We start from the raw sequence: 22,613 nt of genomic DNA, 5'->3' as shown, positions 1-22,613 counted from the left end.
GGAGAGCCACAACGTCCAGTCTTCTTGAACAACCAGCGTTTTAGTCTTCAGTAGCAGTATGAATGTCATATGGAATTACATTATTTAAAACCTCTATACATGGAGCAAAGTGTATATACACAGGTAGTGTCAGATGTAAGCCATAAATAAAATTAAAGCCTCTCTTCACTTTGTACAGATTTAATGAGACCATAATTTATTAAAGCACAGTGGTATTTGAAACTGCTTTGATTATAAAAAGACTGAAATTAAACTTTCCCCAGTGAAATTACTACTGGCAGTTATGAGTTAATTGTAGTATTATCAGAATCTATCAATCCTTTTTATTAATTGGGAATGTTAAATTGAGAAAATTAAGTATCAGCTGGATTCTGAAGCAAATGTAACATGGCCCCAGAGCCTCAATGTTTTTGGTAAAGCCCTTTGGTGACTGACTTCTAAACTAGAGCATCAGGCATTTTAAAAGCAACTACAACTGCTGCACTTATTCCCAACAACAGTTCATAAAGTTTAGTTTTTCTATGAAGTGGAGTTTATTACAACATTAAGGAACAGTATTTAAACAGTTATTTTAATGGAATATTTTACAAATCAATTCATACAGAGAAAAGCAAACACAATGTTGTTTCAGAGTTATTACCAATAAGCTACATTGTTAAGCTGTTAGCGAGTAAGTGTAGTACTGTAAACTAGCAATCAAGTATTGCAACTTGCAGTTCAGAATGAGATGGTAAAAATACCACACAAGCAAGAATATTTTTAAGATTTTTTGTACTCAATTCTTTCTACTTTCACATCATCTCCAATTAGTTGATAGACATATGTAACTACTGTAGAAGCCTGGATATCCATCAGCACAAATGAAGGAATGATGTTGCTGGGAAGAGAGGAAAAAAAAATCATATTAATTATGTGTATATAATAGTCTTAGAGTGATTTCTGTTAAGTAGTGGTGATACACTGCTAAGAAAAATGGATATGAATTTTGTAAGCATAATACCTCAGATCTGGAGCTTTAAGTATTTCACTCTCATCTGTTTCAGTGAAGGAGCTTTAGCAATTACTATCAACCCCTCCTCTCCCCAACATTTACAATGTAAATATTAACCTTCATGAGTTTTGTAGCTCAGTTTTGTTATCAAGAACATCCCCAGAGATACTTCCCATACTTCACTTACTTCTCTAAGGCATGATAGGCTCCCGTAGCTGATCCTGGATTGATATAGAACTTGTTTTCATGTTCAAATGCCTCAAATTTATGTGTATGTCCTGAAATAAGGATGTCCACATCAAATTGCCTTTGTAGCAGTGCCAGGCTGGCCATGTCACCCCAAGGAATAACCTGATGGCCATGAATCAGCCCGATTTTGAACTGTCCAACAGTTACAACTTTCTGTTCGGGATAATTCAGGTTCTAAAAATAATGATAAAAATCCAAACACAGATTAGATGTACAGATTTATACTTAAAACAACTCTGCAACACCAAGAGAGAGGGGAAAGCTTATGGAAATACTCAATGTAATCGGTGCTACTGCTACAAAATGAGAGTCTGAAAGCTGGTTTTATGAACACTGGGGAGAACGTGGTAGGATGCAAGGAACTTCAAAGATCTACCAACAGCAGGTCCTGTTTGCCAGAGTCCTAGACATAGCCAAGTGTACAAATTACTTTCATTCATACTGACGACAGATGAGACCTTGCTATGCAATTCACACTGCTGACTGTAACCCCAACTCTTTTGTCCACTTGCTTTCCACATGCTCTTAGTACTCTATAACCTCTGTTTGCCCACTTCTACTTGAATTAAAAATCACCCAAATGTCCTCTTATTTCAAAGACACACAAAAAATGTCATTATCAAAAAGGACAGTACCTCATCGAAGTCCCCTCTGACAACATGAACATCCCCAGCCAGAGTCTTGAGGTAGTCATAAGTGTCCTTGGTGCAGAGGTTTCCTGTGCAGAGGATGTGTTGGATCTTTCCTGGAACCAGCAGTTTTTTGAATTTGGCTGGGAGGCTGTTGCATCGATGTGGAATGTGAAGATCTCCCAGTACTAACACCAACTTAACAGGTATCATGACAGGAAAGAAAGACCATTACAGATACTTATTAAGACAAGAATCATCGGCAAACAGAAAGCATCGCAATGTTTTCTTCAGTTTCGTAACTTTGCATTTTGATGTAAAAGCTACTAAAATAAGAATGAAATGGTGATGGAACATGGCTATATTGAGGGAAAACAAGGGCACTTACTAACAGAACATCAGCCAGAAGGAGGCCTTACAAACACAAGTCTACAGATATTTTTTTTATTTTGTTGCTGAAAGCCCTTGTGAGATATGCAGAACCAAAATGTGTTACTACTTGATGTATTTTACACAAATTTGGGAACTACCATAAACTATCCCACTTTTTTCCCCCCTCCTTAGACAGCCAAAAAAAAAAACCAAAAAAAACAACAGCAAATTTGCAAAATGTGTTAATAGCTGACCAGAATAGGAAGCTTGTTCAGAGTCCATGTTGTAGGAATCACTGAACAACAGAGTAAGACTAACAGTTTAAAAAACAAACAAAATTTAAAAAAAAAACAACACAGGGCACTGCAGAGAAGATAAGCCAGACTACTGCACACCACGTGTTCCTATTACCACTTCTAAATATTCATCATTTCAGTACAATAGATGGCAAGGAGAATACAAATGTAACGAGGGCTTCAAAATTAAGGATTCTGATGAAGTTAAGACCCTAGTTTAACACCACAGGCTTTAAATCTGCAAATAAAGAAATAAGTGCAAGCAACACAGGAATAAATTAATTATGCAAAAAGGGCATGAAAAGCTCTACAAAGCATGGAATGTTATGCCACTATACTGTAAAAACACTGGATCTAGAGACAGTCATCCCTGTTAACTTGATTAATAACTCCATATTAAAGAGAGTTTACCTTCCAACCATAATGCTTTGTTAGTAAGACAGATCCTAAAATGACAGCCATGAGATGCATTTGTAAAAGGCACAGCCCAGATATATAAGCAGTAGTAACTATGTTAAGAAATTATCTTTTTTAATATTTGGTTTTTATGGTTTTAAGCTATGCAGCTATCTTCATGCTAACAGTCATCAAAAAAGGCAGAGGGAACTTGAGTGGCTTTTTTGTTTTTGGGATGGGGTTGGGTGGGGTTTTTTTAGATTAAGAACATCTCAGTGCCATCATCAAAGCCATGCATCTTTGGAGAACAGATGGTTGAAAGTATTGGTAAAGCAATACAAGAATTTTTAAATCAATGAGCTACCAATTTAAAACTAACCCAGAAGAGAGGAGGAAAAAAATCCAAAAGACACATTTTTGATGGTCTTTCAAGAGTTCCCAGTGACAAATACCCTTACTAGCATCAGTCTAGAGATAACATACTTGAATGCAAGTAAAAGATGGGTGACAGGTGATTTTGATTATTTAAGTAATTTTGATTATTAGTGGCAATAGATAGGTTCTCTTACTGACACTTAAGGGACTTCGACATGCAATGCCAGTTATGTACTTAATGTTTAATAAAATTTTACTGCCACTGCAAAGATAACCCCACTGAAGTCAGCAGAGCATGTGCATTCGACAAGACCTCGTCCTTTGCCGACAAACTGGCAGGCCTCATATTTTCCCCCAAATCACATTTGAGCTCCCATTAATTAAACTCTGCAAGCTGCAATAACAAAAATTAAAAGCACTGAAGTGTGTTTAATAGTCACAGGTCTCTGCAACATGAAACAGTGGCAAAGAATATTACAACATCTGGTTTTTACTAGGAATTTAGGGGCCATTTTGAGCACGGCTTGAACAGCAGCCCCTACTTATATACCATGTGACATTTGTATCATATAGTGACATTAACAAGCCCTTACCACCAGTGTTAGCAACAGCCAAGAGGAGTAAACTTACTCTGTGCCCAGCCTTATTGGAATGAAGAAGTTGATTGCAGACAGGGGGGAATGAAAAACAGGGTGAAACATGATCAATGTTAAACAAAAGAAAGCAACAGAAAAGAAAATATAGCCAAATGAATAGGCAAATCATAATTATTGTTGATGTTATGAAAGAAGCGTTAAAAAATAAAACAGAATTAAATTAAAAACGGGCTCCTGCGCACAGTCGCCGGCGGCAGCCCCCCAGCACGGCCTCTTCGCCGCGGCGGGCCCTCAGGGGGGCTTCACCGCCTCAGGGGGGCCTCGCCCCCTCGGCGCCCCCCTCCCGCCCCTCCGGCTACCTCAGCCCGGTACCAGACGCGTTTCTGGCCAGACACCATTCCCCGAGCGCACGCCCGGCACCACCGCGCAGGGCCGGGACCCGCCCGGCCGCCACACCGCACCGCGGGGCACTCCGCTGACCCGGAGGACGCGAGGCTGGGGCCGGCCGGCGCCGCGCTGCGAGCCCGGCGGGGAGAGGGCCCTGGGGGTGGGGGCTGGGCGCCCCCGCCGCTCACCATCCTGCTCAGCGCCGCGCTCCCTCACACCAGCCGCTGCGGCCCCACCCGGAAGCCAGGCCGGCGCCAGCCACCCGCTACGGCGGCTCCGAAGGGCCAAGCCAGCCCGAAACGCGTTTCTCGGCGGCCGCCAACCGTAGCTACATCCGGGGCTCTGAGGAGGGAGAGTGGACACCTCCCCTCGCCCGCAGGGGGCGCGTCCCGCCTTTTCTGCCGCTGTCGTGTGAGGGGAAGGGTGCGGCCATGAAGTGTGTTATTGGGGGGGCTCATCTCAGAGGTACCCGTGGCCCCAGGGGAGACAGGGAGCCGGGGACAGAGGGGTGTATGTGAGAGAAACAGGCACCCCACAGCGGGGCTGTCTCGGGGCGGCAGGGCCGGCATGGGGGTGCGTGACTGGCCTGCTGGCAGCCTGTGGACCCTGGTACTGCCCTCCTTGGGCTTCCCCGGGGGGGCTTTGAGCGGTGCAAAGTGGGGCACAAGCACTGGGGGCACAGCACAGCACACCTGCCTCATCCGCAGCACAAAGGCATTTTTGCGGGGCGACATGCAGCCTCGGGAAGTTGTTCAGGTCAGAGAGCAGGGAGCTGGGTTTGTGGTGCTTTGTGGAGAAGCCCTGTCTTAGCTGGGCGCTCCCACGTGCACGCCATTAGCCTTCCAGAGGCCCAGCGAAACCTCCTTTTGCACGGCATTTCGTGCAGAATGCTCCCCTGCCAGTGCCAGGGTGGGCAGAGGGGAAGTTTGAGACCTGCTGCTGGTTTCTTTTGTGTTTCTTAAGGCTCCATCTTTACCGATTGCCAGCTGCTTACCGCTAGCTCAAACTTGTTGCCATCTGCAAAATGAAATTTTTAACTTTGGTGGTGTTTTGTCTGATTTGATTGAGTTCATTTGTGGTGTCATCAGCTCATGCCAGTTGCTGCAAAGGGACAGATGATACCTGAGGTGTGCCTTCTCAGAGGCAGCTTCCAAAAACATGAAGGTGCTACTAGAAAGAGTAATGTTTTCCACCATGTCATCAGTGTTCTTCAGAACATGTAGGAAATTTGTCATGTTTCCTCTTAATTATTCTGAAAAAAAAATAACTTTTTTTAACTTGGAATGCATATTATGCTGTTTTCTTTGCCTGCTAGTGTTCGGAAGAGCAATACATGCCATAGCACGTATTAGTGATGAATTTTGGTTTGACCCCGTAGAAAAAGGTGTAAGTGAATTTGATTAATTGTAGTTTTTAAATCTTTCTTGGAAGTGTATTATTTATGTTATTGGATATTGTGATGTTTTCCTGCAGGTACCCTTCAGTCTGAATTACATTCTCTCTCAGCTTTCTCCACTTCCAATATGGACAAATGCCATATTTTCTGTAATTGTAATTATGCAGATTACGTCATGGAAGATTGATTTCTACTCTGCCCCTAGTGTTCTTCAGTTTTTTGTTAACTATGCTGAAGCTTGTCCAAGACATCCAGATTAATACCAAGGGTTTTATTTCTGTTGTCATGGGTCAAAAGGTTTATGTTTTGTACCACATCAGAAGCTTAACAACATGTTTTTGTACTGGTATGACTCAACAGGAAGAATACATCCATTAATACACCTCTGACTAATCAAACACCATTTCCAGCAGAATTAGGGTTTTCTCTAGAGGTTTCTTAAAGTGATCAGCTCTCCTTAACTTGCTGGGAGGCTGGAAAATCAGAAGGGGAGATAATGTCTTTTTATACCTGAAGAATTTTCGAGGTGCTATTAGTGTCTTTGCTCATTTTGCGCGTATCATGTGGATGAGTGTACAGAAAAATTGCTACAGAATAAACTCTTGTCCTTCAAATGCCTCAAATGCAAGTTGAGCTGTGTTTAGATAACTCACACTTCAGGGCCACTTAAATGTCTGTGGAGTGCATTCCTATGCCTGTGTTGTACCAGTGACTTCTGACAAGTAATAGGGAAGGTGATAAGCATGAACATGTTTGTACACATAATGCATCTATATTTATTTTGAGTTGTATGCATTTAAAGGTTTTGTGGTTTAGGTATGGTACTGAAGCAGAGAGATGGCTCTTTTATTCAAGGTTTGATATGAAGTAGTTTTGAGTTAATGAATTACCTGTATTTCCAGCTTGCCTTAAGATCAGTGAATTCTTCAAGGTCAGCATATGCATGTGTCTTCTTCTCATCTATGTTTTTTCAACATTACTGCTGGACAGCTGTGTCTCAACCGTGTCAGAAGAAGAAACAGTTATTCCACCCATATAAACTGATAATTAAGGTACATTTTAATGGAAAGTTATGCACAGCTTTGTAAGCAGCTAATTAGCCCAGATTCCAAATGAAATTATAGGAGGAGCCTCACAGAGGCATATGCATGGCTCTAAACTCAAGCACTTCTGAGCAATTCTGAAAAGAGAGCATTAGTATTTAATTATTTTTAGAAGTTGTACCTCCTGAGCTGTGCCCAGTGGTTCCCAAAGTCTGAACCAACTTAATCTTGGGGTGAAGGAATACCACATTTCTGCCTCTAGAGTGTTTCTCCTGCAACCTTCAAAAACTGTGCGAGCCTGGAGGGCTTTGACCAGTTGTTTAGCAAACAGATCTATTGGCCAGGTATTGGAATAGTGGGTGAGGACAGCAAGGATAAGTACTGGAGTACTGGCCACCTCAGATTCTGCTTACAAAGCAATTTGGAGAAGCCAGAAAAGCAGGAGCTTGAGATAAACTGTAGGGAAATTTGCAAAATTGCTTGGTAACATCTGCACTAATTTTTATCTTTTTTTTTTTTTTCCAGTCAGTTCTTCCTATATTTAGGTGTGTAAATGTGCTGGAAAGGAATGTAGAAAAATGCAGCATTTATACAAATATTTACGATCATCACATAACTTTTCAGCTCCTCTGCAAACATGGTAGGTTACACATAAAGTGACTTTACAGAAACAACAGCAGTTTAGATCAACAGGGCAACACAATATTTAGTGTAATTATTAACTGAATGTTATTGATGGAACATTATGCCAAACACTTGTGGCCTCTTCACATCATAACTTATATTCATCATGTGCGTCACCTTGATAAAATGAAGTTATAGCAGGCTTTATCAGACAAACATGCTTCAGTTCAGGAGTTAATGCATGCTATATATTAATTGTCAGCCTGCTGCTTACAACATTTAGATTAGGCTGGAGTAAATTCTGAAAAAACATACGTTATGGAAAGGGAGGGGAATCCCATTTTGGCAGGTGTTTGAACTAGAGGATTTACTGGGTCTTTCCACTTCTAGTACTTGCAGTTCTTCAACCCAGTAACAAGTCTGACAGCCTCAGTCCAGCAGAACACCAGGTATATTCATTGGCATTAGTCTCTGCAAAATTCATACAGAATCAGCATTTATCAACATACCTTGCTGAGCTGTGCTGTGTAATAGGTAGTTGCTTATATTATTAAAAATCTAGCTTTTATTACTAATAATGAGATAATGTATCAAATTAGTTTCATGGCAATTAAGCTGTCTTAGCTCAAGCTTATCTAGAAATACACAGAGATCTGTAGGGTTTGTCTTTTGTATTCCACCACCATTTGTAGTATTATACCAGTTAAATATTGAAGCCTTTTTTTCCCCTGCATTTGTTGCACTTGTTGGTGTTTGCTTACTTCATGCGGATTCTTAAAAAACTCAGCTGCTGGAGGAGCATAACTAATGGGATGAAAGATGTCTTAGATGACAGGTTAATTCAGCTTTCTATTTGTGGGTGAGTTATTTCCACGTAGATAAAGTCACTTGGTTACCTTCTGAACTGAAAAAAGACCATTTAAAATCACAGCCCATCATTGATTTTTGTTCAAATCCTTTATACTTAGGTGTTGTAAAAACATATAATCTGATGTTTCAAGAATGTGATCCGTTGCAGGCTGTTTTTGCAAAGCACATGTGTCCGAACATACTTAAAGTCCACTCCAGGTAATGAATGCAAAAATAGTTTTTCTGAAGAAAAAAAATCATACAAGAAGCAATACTGCTCTCATAGTCATTAACACTATCAAAATCTGATTAGGGCACAGTCAAAAATGGCAAATTCCTAAATCCTGTGTCCTAGTGCTTGATTTTTTCACATCACAACTTAAGAAATTTGGTTAATTCTGCCGTTAATCCTACTCAGTCTAACCTTGAGGGGCATGTAACGTATAATTTGAATTCAGGCCTTTGAGCAGCTTCCACCTATGACAAATAAAGTGGTGCTCTACTTTCATAGGCAAAGAATCCAGTGGTAAAAGTACATTTTAATAAAATGCAGTAAGGCAAAGTTCTGTTTTGAAAAGCAGCCCTTTGGAGGAATCCGAGGTACGGCTTGTCATTGCAAGCAAAGGCAAATAACAGTTAGGCTGGACTTTTCCTGACAGCATTTCTATTAAAAATGTTTCTTGTGCACAGGAGCTGTTGTCACAATAACCAACCATTAAAGCATCAAAGGTGTATAAAGATATCTCTGTGTAGATACTATGCAGTGTTTATAAAAAGATGATGTGGCTTTCAAAATTGCAAGCTTTAGAATAAAGAGTACAGGATGCTGAGGTTTGCTCAAAACTTTGATATATACATATAGATAAGTAGCATATATTTATATATAAAAGTCTGATTTGGCAGCATACACAGGCATTAAATATAAACAAATTTGCTTTCATAATTATTAGTTGTATTTTTAAATTTCTTATGTACCTATTGCTATATAAATCAATCAAAAAGATAGAGCACACTTCAATGGATGCACATTTCAAAGGCAGTTTTTCAAGCAGTATTGCCAAGTAACAATTTTAATTTCTAATGTAAGTAACAAATGCTAGCTAGTAATTTGTGGCAGGTAAAATTATTTTAATGCTGAATGAAATTTTATAGGCTGCTGGCTGATATAATGATTCACTTTCCGACCAGTCAAGAAGAAGTAACCTTATCAGTTACTCCGATGAAAGTTTGTTTCAAGAGTTACACTGAGGAAGACACTGGTAATGAAATTCAAACTATGAGACCATATTGGGACTTGAAAACAGGTGAACTAAAGGAATAGCAACTATCGCAACATAAACGGAGAATGCATTTTATGGCTGAATGAGATTTTTAAGAGAGAAAATATACAGAGAGATATTTTAAGTCACACTGCCACCCTCTAGTGTTAATATATTTTAAGAAAGTATGTTTTTAATAACATTTTTCTGGTGTCAGTGGCAGATATCAGACTGAGCAGCCAATTGAAATAAATTATGCCACTTGCTGTAGGCTTGAACAGAGGTAATTACTGTGCTGCAAGAGCAGAAGCATGGCAACAGACAGGAAAAAGGAGATAATTTTATGTTTTAAAAAAGAACTATTTAAATCTGAATATCATAATTATAGAATTGATATCATTACAGAGTGTATTTTAGTATAAGGGCAATACAATATGTTAGCTGGCCTAACGCTGTGCACTGCCATTTTCAGATCCCCATCTGAGATGGAGAACAATCTAGATTCTTGTTGTGTGACTCAAACTAATTATAAAGATATAATTGTGTTTTTGAAGTATAGGTTCTTGTATATCATATAATAAAGGGATGCTTTTCATACTTACTTATGACCAAAGCTGAGGATAATGACCTAGAAAAAGGTGACTGCCTAGAGCGTAGGGGTGGGGATTGTGCTGAGAGCAGGCTGAAGCAGGGGAGAGCAAGAAGGATTAAGTGGTGGAAACTGGAGTGGAACAGGTAAGAAATGACTGAAAATAGAAAGACACTAAAAAGTTTACATTTTGAATGACAAATTTTGTTATTTTAAAAACATACACTTACAAGGATTATTGTAAGAAAGAAAGTGAAAAAAATAGTAGGTAAAAATTGAATGAGACACCAAAAAAAACAGTCAAGGAGAGAAAGGAGGAATTACAGGCATTGTTCTTGTATAGCATGTGATGCAGTATACCGCCTGCAGCAAATGTTCTGTATACACTGAAACAAAACGTGTCCTTTGAACATATCATCTGGTGATGGCTTGGGTTTTTCCTCTTTCAGGGTTAATTTTCAAAGAGAAATTGCACCCTCTGCCTAGACTTGTTTCATTTGCGTGCGGTAGGCCTTGCCTTGCAGAAGCTGGCACATGTGTTGCAAGTGTTTATTTCTACAGTTTTAAGGAACTTCACAAGAGTGTATTTGAATATGCAGTGGGGGCTGAGATAAAAAAAAACTCTTGAGCAGAGAACAGAAGACTGGGAATAGTCTGTAATACTTTGTTAGCAGCCTGGCTTTGGAAGGGAACTGGATAGGTGTGTGCTTTTTAGGCCGCTGTAGAATTACCCTGAATACCTCTGAGACTGTAACACATTAGGGAAGTAGCCTCTTACTTTCTTTTCACACACCTAATAACAACTAGGGGCTAGTCTAATGGTAACAAGCGACAATTGAATACCTGAAACTGAAGAGCCCATTTCCTGTTGCCACTTACGTATCAGGAAGAGATTATAATTTAAAACAAAGAACCTAAGTCCACCTTCATTGTCCTCTGATTGTCAGCAATTATGATTAATCTGTTAAAGTCATGTGGCATTTTTGTCTTCCCATCTATGCAACAATAAGCGGCTGGTAATACTATTTGCAATGAATGCCTGTAGCCAAAGCAGATTTGCCAGAACAGCAGCAGGTATCAGGTTAGATCATGCAGTGAAACATAAAATAAGATTGTTAAAAGCCAGTTAAATCTCCATAATATATTGTAAATAAATTGTGGATTTTCTTTAACTTAATTATGAAATAAATTTAGATAAGCAAAACATTTATTACTGTTACTATAAAAATACAATTATTTGTTCAAATGGTGCTGATGTAAAAACTTCATGGTTATAATCATAGTTTTGTTGAGTTCAAACTTAACTCCTTTTGAGTCCTTGACTTTTTTGTTATTTTACATAGATTTTTCAAAGACAATGCTAACTGAAATACAACTAAACCCAGATGAATTTGACTACTTTCAAGTTGGAGTAGATTCTGAAGTGACGTTTTGCCTTAAAGAACTGAGGGTAAAGTAAGAATTTGTCTTGAAAATAAAACATTTCACATTAATTTGCCTGAATTGACCAGGACAATGCAGAAAGGTCCCTGCAGAACAGCCATGGGAATTGTTCTGCCAGGCCTCCTGACCCACAGCGGTATTTCACTAGCTGGTTGAAGACTAGCTTTAAAACCCAGGATCTTTAGGACACTGTGGAGGCCCCTCACCGTAGCCTTTGAAAGGCAAGTGAAACATTTTTAAAACAACAAAAATGTAGTTTCACTGCTGGGCAGACACACTGTTCTGGGGAAAGCATGGTGGCCGGAGAAATTCTCCCTCCAGAAGCTTTTTTAGCAAAATTCCAGGTGGGGAAGGCAAGAAATGTGTTCTAGAAGCAGTAGACTTTTACCCTTTTTTTGCCAGTAAACAACAGCTGGGATAAACCTGGATTCTAATATTAATCTTCTGTTTTTAAAACAGTGCTTAACCGCCCATCCCTTCTTTTCAGGGACTACTAGCATTTTCAGAAGCTACCAGTGTTCCTGTGTCAATCCATTTTGATGTATCTGGAAAGTACGTATCGGAACACACCTGACTAGAACTACTGCAGTTACAGCCCTACAGTGGGTTTTTGTCTGCAGCTTACTTGATGAGTATTTAACTGGAGCAATAAAACAGATTTTCATTTTGTGCCAAAAGCTGTATTTCTAATCTGCGATACAGTGTTAAATAGTTTGTTATGACGCATGAAGCATTTAACAGGCATCAGCATGACTAAGCTAGCCATACTGACTAATGAGCACCTATAGATAAAGTTCCCTGGACACTTCAGGCTCTCAGTCCAATGCATGCAATGATTTTATTTAGGAGTCTAAAGAAAACAATACATTTGCTGTTTAAAATAGAATTTTAACAGTTACATATTCAAAACAATAATTTGACTAATGTTGGATACCAATGTATAAATGCTCATTGGTGCATTTAAATCTGTAACAGGCAGCCATCTCATTTTTCAGCAGCAAATACATGAGATTTTCAGCTTTTCAGAAAAGGCACTTTTTAATCATGTATAGAATTGCATGAGCTGTGTTTTCTCCTGCAGTACCTGTAATTACACATGCTGTTTAGTGTCTGAATATTTGTGTTTAGACCAGTTGCTTTCAGTGTTGAAGATACGGTGCTGGAAGCCAGCTTTATCTTGGCTACCTTGTCTGAGGCTGAAAAGGAGACGGCTTTCCAGCAGCCTCCCGGCTTTTCACAGCAGTGGGAAAGGTAAGGGTGGGCTTCAGGGGTGGGTAAAGGGAGACAGATGGTCTTAAGAGGATGAAAAATTGAAGCTTAATGTTTTCCAGCCAAGATTTAAGATGGAAAGGACGTGATCTGCGCATTCTTGCAGGGTATTCATAGGCATTGTACGCATCCTGGTGCCTGTTCATAGGAAAACTGTGAACTAGGCAGGTTCAGGAATGTCTTAACATCACAGGCAGCAATAAAATGGTGCTACAGAGTGCCCTCTGTACTAGCTTCTGCTTCCCTTCATCTCTGGGGTTCTGTTGCAGTAGGGAGGGAAGATACTTGTTGAGAATCTGTTCTAAAGCCACAATGCTTTTCATCAACAGAAAATAAAGCCATTTAACAAAAACACATAAAAGCCAGTTACTAAGCTAACCTTCTCTCTCCAATCCAGCTCAAAGACACACACAGGTAAATGTGAAGAAACCTCCATGGGTAAAGGCAGCAACGCAGCAGTAGCTGCTTCCAAAAAGCCACAGTGGAATGGAAACGCACCCAACACTGGGTCAGCAAAACCTCCAAGTCCTTTGGCAAAACGAGAGATAAAAAATACTGCCAGAGCGACAAGAACAGCCATGACCAAGGCAGAGGACCATGCAGCGCTGGAAGGAGAGGCAACAGTGTCTCATTATCAGAAGGTAGGGAGGCTCCCGGTCCCATTTACAGTGGAATTACCTCAGCTGAGCGTTAAGTGTAGCCCGGGGTGGTGGTGGTGGTGGGGGTGTTACTACATGTTGATACTCAGCTCTGCACGTGGTGTTTCAATGGAACTGGCTTTCACAGTAGCAGAGCTGACAAAAAATGCCACTACTGTGTCTCACTGTAGCGCTGGAAATACTCACAGGTGGCAAGTGTATTTTTTTACTGACTGATACAGATTTTGAAGTGGCAAAAGCTTTAGAAATAATTAACCCTGAAATTCTGTATCACATGCAGTTTCTTACTTCTACAAATGTTGCATTTTCCAGTTTCACACCTTATTTTTTGGAGCAGTTTCCTGTAGGAAGGATGCCATCAGTCACACCTTCCACAGTTTAGCAACAGCTAGTGACACCGAAGAGGATTTTGGCAACATGGAATGCTCCCCAGTTCTCTAGTGACATGAAGCATCTGAATCCAAAAAAATGCTCTTGAGGATTGCCTTGAAAGATAAAAATGTATTTGACATGGTAATCGTGGAGCTGTTTCTACTTTTAGGAAGAAGTGTAGTCGCAATTCTTCAGCAAGTTAGAACTGGATGGAAACTATTTGTACTCTGAGGTTGTGTGGTGAACTGCATTTCACAAATACCGATTCAGGTAGTCCAGAAAGTGGAAATCCTACGCAAATGGCAGGATTCTTTTTTTTTTTTTTGCCTGGTTTTTGGTTTTGTTTGGGGGGGGGGGGGGGGGGGGGGGGGGGAGGTTTGCAAGACAGATAAAGGAAAAGGACAAAACTCAATTCTGTACTGAGTGTTGTAGCAGTTCCTGCTCTGTCAGTGTGGGTTATGTGTTTATTCACTGTTTATGTTAACCACCAGCACCAGTCACTCTAGAACTGTTAGCTGCTGTCACAATGTAATTAAATTTAGGTCATGATTGACTAGCTTGAGAATTGTGTATTATGCTTTCTGTAGCTACACTGCTCTGGCTGTTCAGCTCTCCACTACCTTCTCACTGGAGAACACAAATTGCATTACCACTCCAGGCAAATTAAGCTGCTGTTGCAATGTTAATGAATGCTAGAAAAATTAACCCATCACTGCTGGCACAACCAAACACATTACTGGTATGGAATAGCTGGTATTTTTACAGAAATGCTGCGGCACTAGCATTTCACTGAGCCTCCAGACTGGTACAGATGAGTCTTACAGTGTCATTCAAACACAGATTTGAGAATGGTGTAGGAAAGTCTAAACAAAAGCTCAACATCCCGTTACAGTGGCTGTGCACCTCTGAGCCACCAGTGACATCACTGCATTAACAGACAGGTTTTGCAGTCAACTTTACTTTAAAAAGCACATTTTAGTATAAATACTATATTTATTAAATATCTTTACAATTCATTTAAATGTATTTACAGAACTATTCCTGCATAAGTTATACCTCAGACATGAAATTCACATAATTGCCTCTTAGGTAAGCATAGATGATAGTCTCATTTTAACAACAAGAAAAAAGCATCCTCATTAGATACAGACTCAGATTTGCTTCATTACTTCAGCTATCTTTGTAAGAAACTACTTCATACAGTCAGCTTCTACACACACAATCTGTTTTGTTGTTTCCCCCTAACCTCCCACCCCCCAGAGAAAAGTTGTCCATTACCAAGAGATGGAGATTCCACCACAAAATCCTTCACGTATCTGCCAGACCTTTGCCTCTCCCTTCTCCTTCACTCAGAACTGTCTGGTCCCAAGATCTGTTTTTTGGTATGGCTGAAAAAAACCCTTCTCCATAAACACAAAGAAAGTACATTTAGAGGGAAACTGTATGGTGCAGGTCTCCCAAAGATAGCCATAAAAGTAGCAAGGAACCACAGAGTTTTTCCAATTCACCACATCTCAGCCCTGTTTTACCCAAATAATTGGTAACGCTGCTGCAGAAATCCCAGCTCCTGCCAGTCCCATGACGTTATGTGGTTACTGGTGTAAAAAACCTTCTCCTCTTCCTTCAAATCACTGCTCCCAAACCACCAGCTCCTGATAACCAACAACGACCCTCTGCAGCAGCTGCAAGTCAGCCCGTGCTCCGCTCACGCATGCTTCCATTTCATGGAACACCCTTCTTGCATGTTCCTCTTGTGAAGAGTCACAATAATCTAATTCCTAGGAAGTGTTACTGCTTCATGCATCATTTAAAATTATTTTGATAGGCTGGGCCCTGTCATTTCCTCTTCCAAAAATCTGTTGTGCGCAGACAGCTTAAGTTCATAGGAAGAAATCAGGTTTGATATGTTTAGAGTGCACATCTTAAAAAAAAAAACAAAAACACAAAAAAACCAAAAAAACCCAAACCCCCAAACAATCAAGCATGTGACAGAAATATCAATTCTTTATAATACAGTATTGCTTCATAAACAGATGGAAAAGCTATAAGCTTTACTGGTCTTTGGTGTGTCCGGTGAGGGCTAAACTCATGACTGGTAAATCAAAATCCAAATTTGTTCTTTATTTAAAAAAAAAAATAAAATCATGATATGAGGCAAATGGCTTTGCAGATAGAACGGGTTTAGCAGAGAGCGCGAGGCTTGGCCCCGCACCCAAGTCTCTGCGCTCAGGGGGTTCCAGACCCCGGCCCAGCAGTGGCACAGCGTGCACGGTGCCCCGCAGGGGGTAAGCACCTTCACTGTACTCGCCTGGCTGAGCCGCATGCGGCTCCCCATGGATGGTGCTGGGGGGGGTGGTGGTGTGAGTGTGCTGAGAGCAAGGGGTCAGAGTGCAACACAGCCCAGGTCTACAGGGGCATCATTTTAAGGTAAGCTCAAGGGAAATAATAATTGATCAAATCTGCTCTAATCAAGAAGCGTGAGAGTTAAATACTGGAGAATAAAATGTAAAGACACCCAGATCTGAGAGGGAAAGGCCCCTCCCAAATGCTAGAAACAAAGCCCTATACTGCAGCGTGAATACATTCCTCCTAACGAGACAGCTAGGTACAGCTTGTTCAACTGTAAAAAACAACGAGGACTGACAGTTTGTGCAAAGTTATCCACCACTCACTGTTCCATGTATCGCAAAACTCATTAAATTTTTTCTTCATTAATATCATCCTCCCCATACCCTCACCAAAATAATATTTTGGTCAAGTTAGGGTAGTTAAGGCATTTTGACAAGTAATTACAAGGTAATTTAAAATAGATAGCTAACATTATGCCAATTTAGGAATAGCAGATAAATTACTGAAGAGCTTCCAAATTAATCACTTATTATTATAAATGAAATGCCTGTTACAAGCATGATGCATTGAAATATAGTAAAATGACATGTACATGGTACATGTTAAATGACCTTAAATAAAAGCTTGACATAGTTACGCAAATATACAGTACAAGTCCACAAAAATTCTTTAAACAAGTTGAGGTAACCTCAAACTTAAACAGTTTTAATACAATAAACCAGGTAGTAAAAATCTCCTTTTGAGAGCAGGTAAGATTACTTACTGACCAAGTTTAACTGCACTCGCCTAAACAGCAACATTACCCGACTTTTTATATATAAAAACATGGCTTTAATTTATTTCTACATACTTTTCTACCAGCAAAAAAGTTAATGAAAAACTGACCAAAAATATATATATCTTTACATGTATCAGCTTTTTGTATGAACCTCAGGAAAGAAAAAGGAAAGCTTGCTGGAAGAAGGGGAACAAATGTGAGCTACTCTAATTCAAAAGGAAATGTCATATTGCAAAGTGGCTGTTAGATAACTGTAAACATCATTAAGGTTCGTTCTGAAAACCCTAAACTTTAGTTACTGAAATGTAAGTTTTGCTGATTATTCATTAATAGTTTCCATTTCCATACTTACTGCTGCTGCCACAGCATAAGATAAGGATCAACTGGACTTCAACTGGTGCAGCATATTCTGTTCTATGCAAGCGAGAATGGCAATCATTAACACAAATTATGTTTTGTTAATGACAGAATTATCTACCAAAAGTGAAGACGTTCAGAGTTGAGGATGATGCATTCCTTGTGCAACCTCCTGCCGTGGCATCTGCGCCACATCATCCCATGCTGGTGAGGTGGGTTAAAATGCTGAAAGGACCTCAACTTTGGCCAGCTCGGCTTTTTGAGACTGAATTTTTGTTTTAAAAATAAAAAATAAAATTAATTATCCACAGCCAAAACATCCAGATACCAGGCCCATTATGGACGAATGATCTGCAGAACTTTTTAAGATCACAGTTAAGCACCTGAAATCACAAAACACATTTGCATCCATATAACTTGAACTAAGTATGTTTTTTGAAATTTCGTACTAGAAAAGGCTCCTAGGCTGACACCATGTATGGCAAGAGCAGAATGTTTACAGCAGTTATAAACCTCCTGAAAACTGGAGCTTAGAAACACGAAACCTCAGCTATCACTGTAACAAGACTATGCTTATGAAACTGTGTTCTGTAACATACCCTTTGATGAATAGTGAACGCTTCTAGTAAATAGATTATATGCCCTCGCGGAGAGGTTCTACCTATTGGATCTAGTTTGAAAGATGAGAAACCAATTCTACTCTTTTGAAAGTCACATTTCAAATGCAGTAACAACGTGGGATTGATACTCCCCCTTTTAAGGACAACGACTAAGCTCTGAGAGACATGCTTCAAGCCTTGAGCTTCTTCATTTCTTGCTGGCAGACAAAGACCAGTGTACTACAAGAGTGGTTCTTAACAAGGACTTCAGCTGCATCTCAAGACAGGCAACGAGCTCGAGAACCGGCTGCTGTGAGCAGCCGCAAAGGAAGAAAGCAATCCTGCCAGCAGGAAACCGTACATGTGAAGCTAGGAGCTCAGGGGGAACGAAATAGTCAGAAGCTGACACTCCAGGCAGATCAGTCTGTGTACTCGGCTACAATAGAAAGAAGGACGGTGATGTCATCTGGTTTTCCCCCTGTAATACAAGAAAAGTAAAATTATTTCATCCAACCACAGCGGGTCATCTTACCATCTATGACGTTCCCCCCATGCAAAGCGCTTTAAAAAATAAGTTTAAATATTCAAAACCTGTTTTGTGTAGACAAAAGAACTCTGCTTCCTCCACCGTCTTTCCAACAGGCAGCTGAAGTAGCAGTGACACCTAGCACAGCAACCAAGCACTCTCCCTTTTAAGCTGTAGTGAGACCACAAACTACTGGGAGTAGCACAGAATCTTGAATATTGTTGTTAGCTGGCAGAGCAGAAAGCCTGATTTCTAGCAGACCGTTTATTTAACAAATGTACAAAACCCCTGACAACGCTTCGTTACGCGCAAGCTGCAATAAAGCCGGTATCTTCTCAGGTATTTCTACTGTAAATCATACACGTCTTTAGCATCTTCTCCAGCACTGTATTCCCAAAAGCTACTTAACGCACTTAGTTGTCACTTTTCAAACCTCAACAGCTAGAGCAAGATACTCAAACCCTAGAGAAACGGCTTGGAGAAGAGCTATTTCGTTACGCAAGAAGGTACAGCAGCCCTCTGGGCTTGGGAGATCGGCAGTTTCATCACTGAAAGACGGAGCTTTGCAGCAACATGGAGCCCAAGCTTTACACCTATTGTCTCTACCCTGAGGAAAGACACTTAAGGGTCCTGCAGGGACTTCTGCCCTCCTGTCAGAGGGATAATGAGAACATCTTTACTAGCAGAATGATACTTATTTATTAAAAGAAGAAAACTTGTTTGATAGGACTCTGGACTCTGCCAGGTGTTAACATCCTTCTAAAACACGGGAAGTAGAACCAACAGAGAGGACAGGGATGCTAATGGTACAAGGGTCAGAAATTTCGACCAAAATTACCTCAAACCCACTGAAGGGTGGGCAAAATCCTGGCTAAAATGCATCAATAATAGAAGACCTTAAAAAAACAAACCAAACAAAAAAACCACCCCAACACACACACACACCCCCACCCCTAACCAACCAACAAAAAAAAAACCAAACAGAAAAAGCCACCCACGCCATCAAATCCAAGGAACAAGTCAAGTACAGCTCTCTCTCCAAGAACCTGGATAACTTGTATCAGGCAGGATTCCTGGGGCAGGAGCATACATATTAGAGGAAAAAAAAAATTTAAGAATCAGAGCACTGTGTTCTCTGTGTTCCAGCTGCTTCCCCACAGGAGGCTTCCGACCAGCCGGGGCCTGGGATGACCTGTGTCAGGAGCTGGGGTCCTTGCCAAACCTGGTGCGCTGGCTTGGCACTCTACTGCCAACCGCATTTCTTAACACAGTTTTCCTATCAGATTTTGCAACAACAGAACTTCACTTTGCTTAAGATTTCTCAGAGATAGCAGGAGTGGGAGGAGGAGGGTGGGGGGAAAAAAAAAATTATCTTCTTACCTCTCACATTCAATCCATTGTCACATGCAAACTGTGCAAACGGCGACATGTAAGTGGGATCATATGCCAGCTCGTGAGCTTGCTCAGCGATGCTTCTTGCAGTCTGCTGTATACTCTCATAGTTGGAGTTCTAAATGAACGAGGAAAAATGTTTATTCTTGAAAGAAAGTCCACTGGTCATTGTTTTGCTGATGCATGTCAGTTTGGAGATCCCTGACTGCCAGACATCTCTCTCACAGATCAGGCCAGTAGTTACCACTCTCTCTTCCAAACTGAACCCTCACCACCTTTCAGGCTTTGTAAATTTGGGTTAGAACTGCAAATCTGCACAACTGAGGTCCAGGCTTCTGTTCCCTACCAGCAGCTCCAAGACTTGCTTTTGGAGGACTTACAGAATTTAAAAACTTAGAAGGCTAATACTCCACATAGACTAAACAGACCTGAAGGAAACGGGTTATTTGATAGCTGTGCTAGCAGTTCACACTGAAAGACCCATCCTTCCCGCACAAAGCAGGCTCTGCTGAAGCAATTGCGTTTTACCCTGAATGAGAAGTCTCTCTTCTCTGACCCTCATACCCAAACTGCCAACAGCACACTTGGGGAGACCGGGCACTTTAAAAATCACATGGGAAAAAACCTGTATTGAGTACGCAAACTTTCTATAGACCGCAGCATTTAAGAGCCATTTTTTTTTCCCCATTTCAGTAACTCTGCTGCTTTATTCCAAGACTTTTCTTACTCAACCCAACATAACAGGACAACCGCTGCTCTTTCGGTTTGTAACTATTTTAAAATGCCTTGTCATTTGAAGAGTCTTCCCTGCAGTCTGGGGAATTAGCAGGCATTTACATCATTAACTTCTGGCTGAACCTCACGGGGAACTTTAGTGCCTTTCCCAAACACACCGAAAGGTGGAGCTCAACTTTCTTCCACACGGGAATTCCAACCCCAGTGTGCTCCCAGGCCAACCTTACCCCCTCCCTAACCTTACCCCCTAACCAGGACAAGGAAGGGGGGAGTACAGCCGACAAGAGGTGTGAGCTGGCTACAGCATCAGCAACAGCCCTGCGGGCAGTGACCAGCCCCCCAGCCCTAGCTGTTACACCTTCGGTGCTGTCAGCACCTTTGCTAACCAGATTAAAGCCTCTGTGACAGCCTGTGCTCACATCTTCCATTTCAGACCAAATTATGCACAGGTAAGAGGGGGGAGCGATCGTGGGGAATGCAGAGAGGGGGAAATAAGAGCCTGCCTGATGCGCCCAGGCCTCTCAGACATGTTGTCTCTAAGGACCCAGTCTCTGTCTGACACCACCTTTCTGTTCTGTAGCTGCAGGGTAAGAGCACGCAAATTTTTTTTAACACTGCACTATAATTCTACATGTTAACCATATTTGCATTTCATAATAAAACAGTTTCCTCAGGAGGTTATACATATTGATATCTCCTAAGCACACTTTCCTTTTTGTAGGCAAATAGCCTTAAGCTAAGTGTTCTCATCCAAATTAAAATATTTTAATACATTATTTAAAAAAGAGCATTTGTGGTCACTAACTTGGAAAAAGGGCCAGGAAATTTTTTTTGCAGAACATTAAAGATTTTCAGGCGTGCACGCAACCTGCAATTCTGACAGCCCATACTACTTTAGAATTACTAGTTTATAACCCTTCAGAAAAGCTTCAAATTATTTTTAAGTACACAGCTCAATCCTTCAACTAACCCATGAGAGAATGCTGTATTTTTCACATATATTATCTACAACCTGCAAAGACAGATCAAATACAGTGTGTGCGAGCAGCTGGCCAAGGGCAGTGCCTGCTACTGATGATCTCCCTCTTTCCCCTCCCTCGTTAGTGACACGGGACCAGCTGCCACTCGGGACACTTATCCCTGAGCTGCTTCTTCTGGATTCAGCCCTGTGCAGAGCCAAGAGAGCGCTGTGGGGTCGGCACTCCTTCCTGCTGCTCACACCTGAAATGTCTGAAACTGGAAAGTCGCTCAACGGCAGCGCTTTGTGTTGGGTCTTTTCTATAAAATACAAAAGTTACGTGCCTAAAGAGTAATGGCAGTAACTATAAGGGAGAACCAGCACAAAAGATGTGACGCAGAATACACACGCTCACCTTCAGCTTTTTTAACTCCTGCAGAATCATGTAGTCAGGCATGTTGTCAAACAGTCCGTCTGTGGCAGTCAAAATAATGTCTCCCAGCTGGACATCAAAAGAGGTACTATCAGCAGCATCGGGGCTGTGAAGATTACAGATACGTTAAAAGAAAATGACCCCAGCAGCATCGGGGCTGTGCAAGTTACAGATAGCTTAAAGAAAAGGACCAGCTTTCACCAAGACACCAAGCAATGTCAAACCAGCACATCAACAGCTTTTGTAATTCACCACTGTTAGGTGTTTTTCTGCAAAAGAAAAGAAATAATCGCTAACCGTGGAGCTTTTTTCACCAGGATGGCTTGTCAAGAAAGCTACAACAGAAGAACTGTGATTGCAAACAGGTAATGTTCCAGCTATTACACAAAGGATTTGCATTTACAATTCCCAGATGAACAACCCTGCAAACTAATCCGCTTCACAAGTGTATCTCCATGGAAACCATTAAGTAGAATGGTGGCTCAGGGCTTCCTTCTCACTCATCCTAAATATGTAAAAAAGCTATACTTGAAAGGACAATTCATAACAGGACTGGCCAAAACACTTAAGGATTCTGAATCACTTTCTAATGCAATGGAATATGAAATATGTCTGGAAATCGCCACCAGGAGATCACAGCTGGTTGGTCTACTTCTGTCTAATACATTACACAATACCAGGAGGAGAAAAAT

General features: G+C 40.9%; 3 protein-coding genes across 21 annotated transcripts in view; 1 reads left to right on the top strand and 2 right to left on the bottom strand.

The window, feature by feature from the left end:
- Positions 1 to 549: 549 nt before the first annotated feature.
- On the bottom strand, positions 550 to 4,614 carry VPS29 (VPS29 retromer complex component). Of its 3 annotated transcripts, XM_080406783.1 has the most exons (5): positions 4,480 to 4,612; positions 3,939 to 3,950; positions 1,876 to 2,067; positions 1,179 to 1,414; positions 550 to 877 (listed from the first exon to the last, which is right to left on the bottom strand). In XM_080406783.1, exons 1-5 carry the CDS (start codon positions 4,480 to 4,482, stop codon positions 760 to 762), a joined length of 561 nt encoding a protein of 186 aa, XP_080262909.1. In that variant the 5' UTR covers positions 4,483 to 4,612; the 3' UTR covers positions 550 to 759. The 3 variants fall into 3 exon arrangements, with proteins under 3 accessions (XP_080262909.1, XP_080262910.1, XP_080262908.1); XM_080406784.1 differs by lacking the exon at positions 3,939 to 3,950 and having other exon boundaries at positions 4,480 to 4,614; XM_080406782.1 differs by lacking the exon at positions 4,480 to 4,612 and having other exon boundaries at positions 3,939 to 4,449.
- A 57-nt stretch (positions 4,615 to 4,671) lies between these two features.
- On the top strand, positions 4,672 to 21,897 carry RAD9B (RAD9 checkpoint clamp component B). Of its 17 annotated transcripts, none has more exons than XM_080406392.1 (10): positions 4,672 to 4,756; positions 5,607 to 5,677; positions 6,590 to 6,739; positions 7,256 to 7,370; positions 8,323 to 8,422; positions 9,356 to 9,462; positions 11,395 to 11,501; positions 11,982 to 12,046; positions 12,623 to 12,745; positions 13,161 to 15,936. In XM_080406392.1, exons 1-10 carry the CDS (start codon positions 4,723 to 4,725, stop codon positions 13,636 to 13,638), a joined length of 1,350 nt encoding a protein of 449 aa, XP_080262518.1. In that variant the 5' UTR covers positions 4,672 to 4,722; the 3' UTR covers positions 13,639 to 15,936. The 17 variants fall into 17 exon arrangements, with proteins under 17 accessions (XP_080262518.1, XP_080262531.1, XP_080262524.1 ...); XM_080406405.1 differs by having other exon boundaries at positions 9,356 to 9,507; XM_080406391.1 differs by having other exon boundaries at positions 4,698 to 4,727; positions 9,356 to 9,507.
- Positions 14,160 to 22,613, bottom strand: part of PPTC7 (protein phosphatase targeting COQ7) — a 23,582-nt gene continuing 15,128 nt past the window's right edge. The window contains exons 4-6 of the mRNA XM_080406773.1: positions 21,904 to 22,027; positions 19,784 to 19,913; positions 14,160 to 18,355 (exon numbers count right to left, since the gene is read on the bottom strand). Coding sequence (XP_080262899.1) covers positions 18,297 to 18,355; positions 19,784 to 19,913; positions 21,904 to 22,027 — 313 coding nt within the window. The 3' untranslated portion in view covers positions 14,160 to 18,296. The remainder of the gene's footprint in view (positions 18,356 to 19,783; positions 19,914 to 21,903; positions 22,028 to 22,613) is intronic.

The sequence above is a fragment of the Falco punctatus genome, assembly GCF_963210335.1.
Source record: "Falco punctatus genome assembly, chromosome: 1".
Taxonomy (NCBI): domain Eukaryota; kingdom Metazoa; phylum Chordata; class Aves; order Falconiformes; family Falconidae; genus Falco; species Falco punctatus.
The sequence above is the reverse complement of the archived record's forward strand: the minus strand, read 5'-3'. Positions and strand labels throughout refer to the sequence as shown.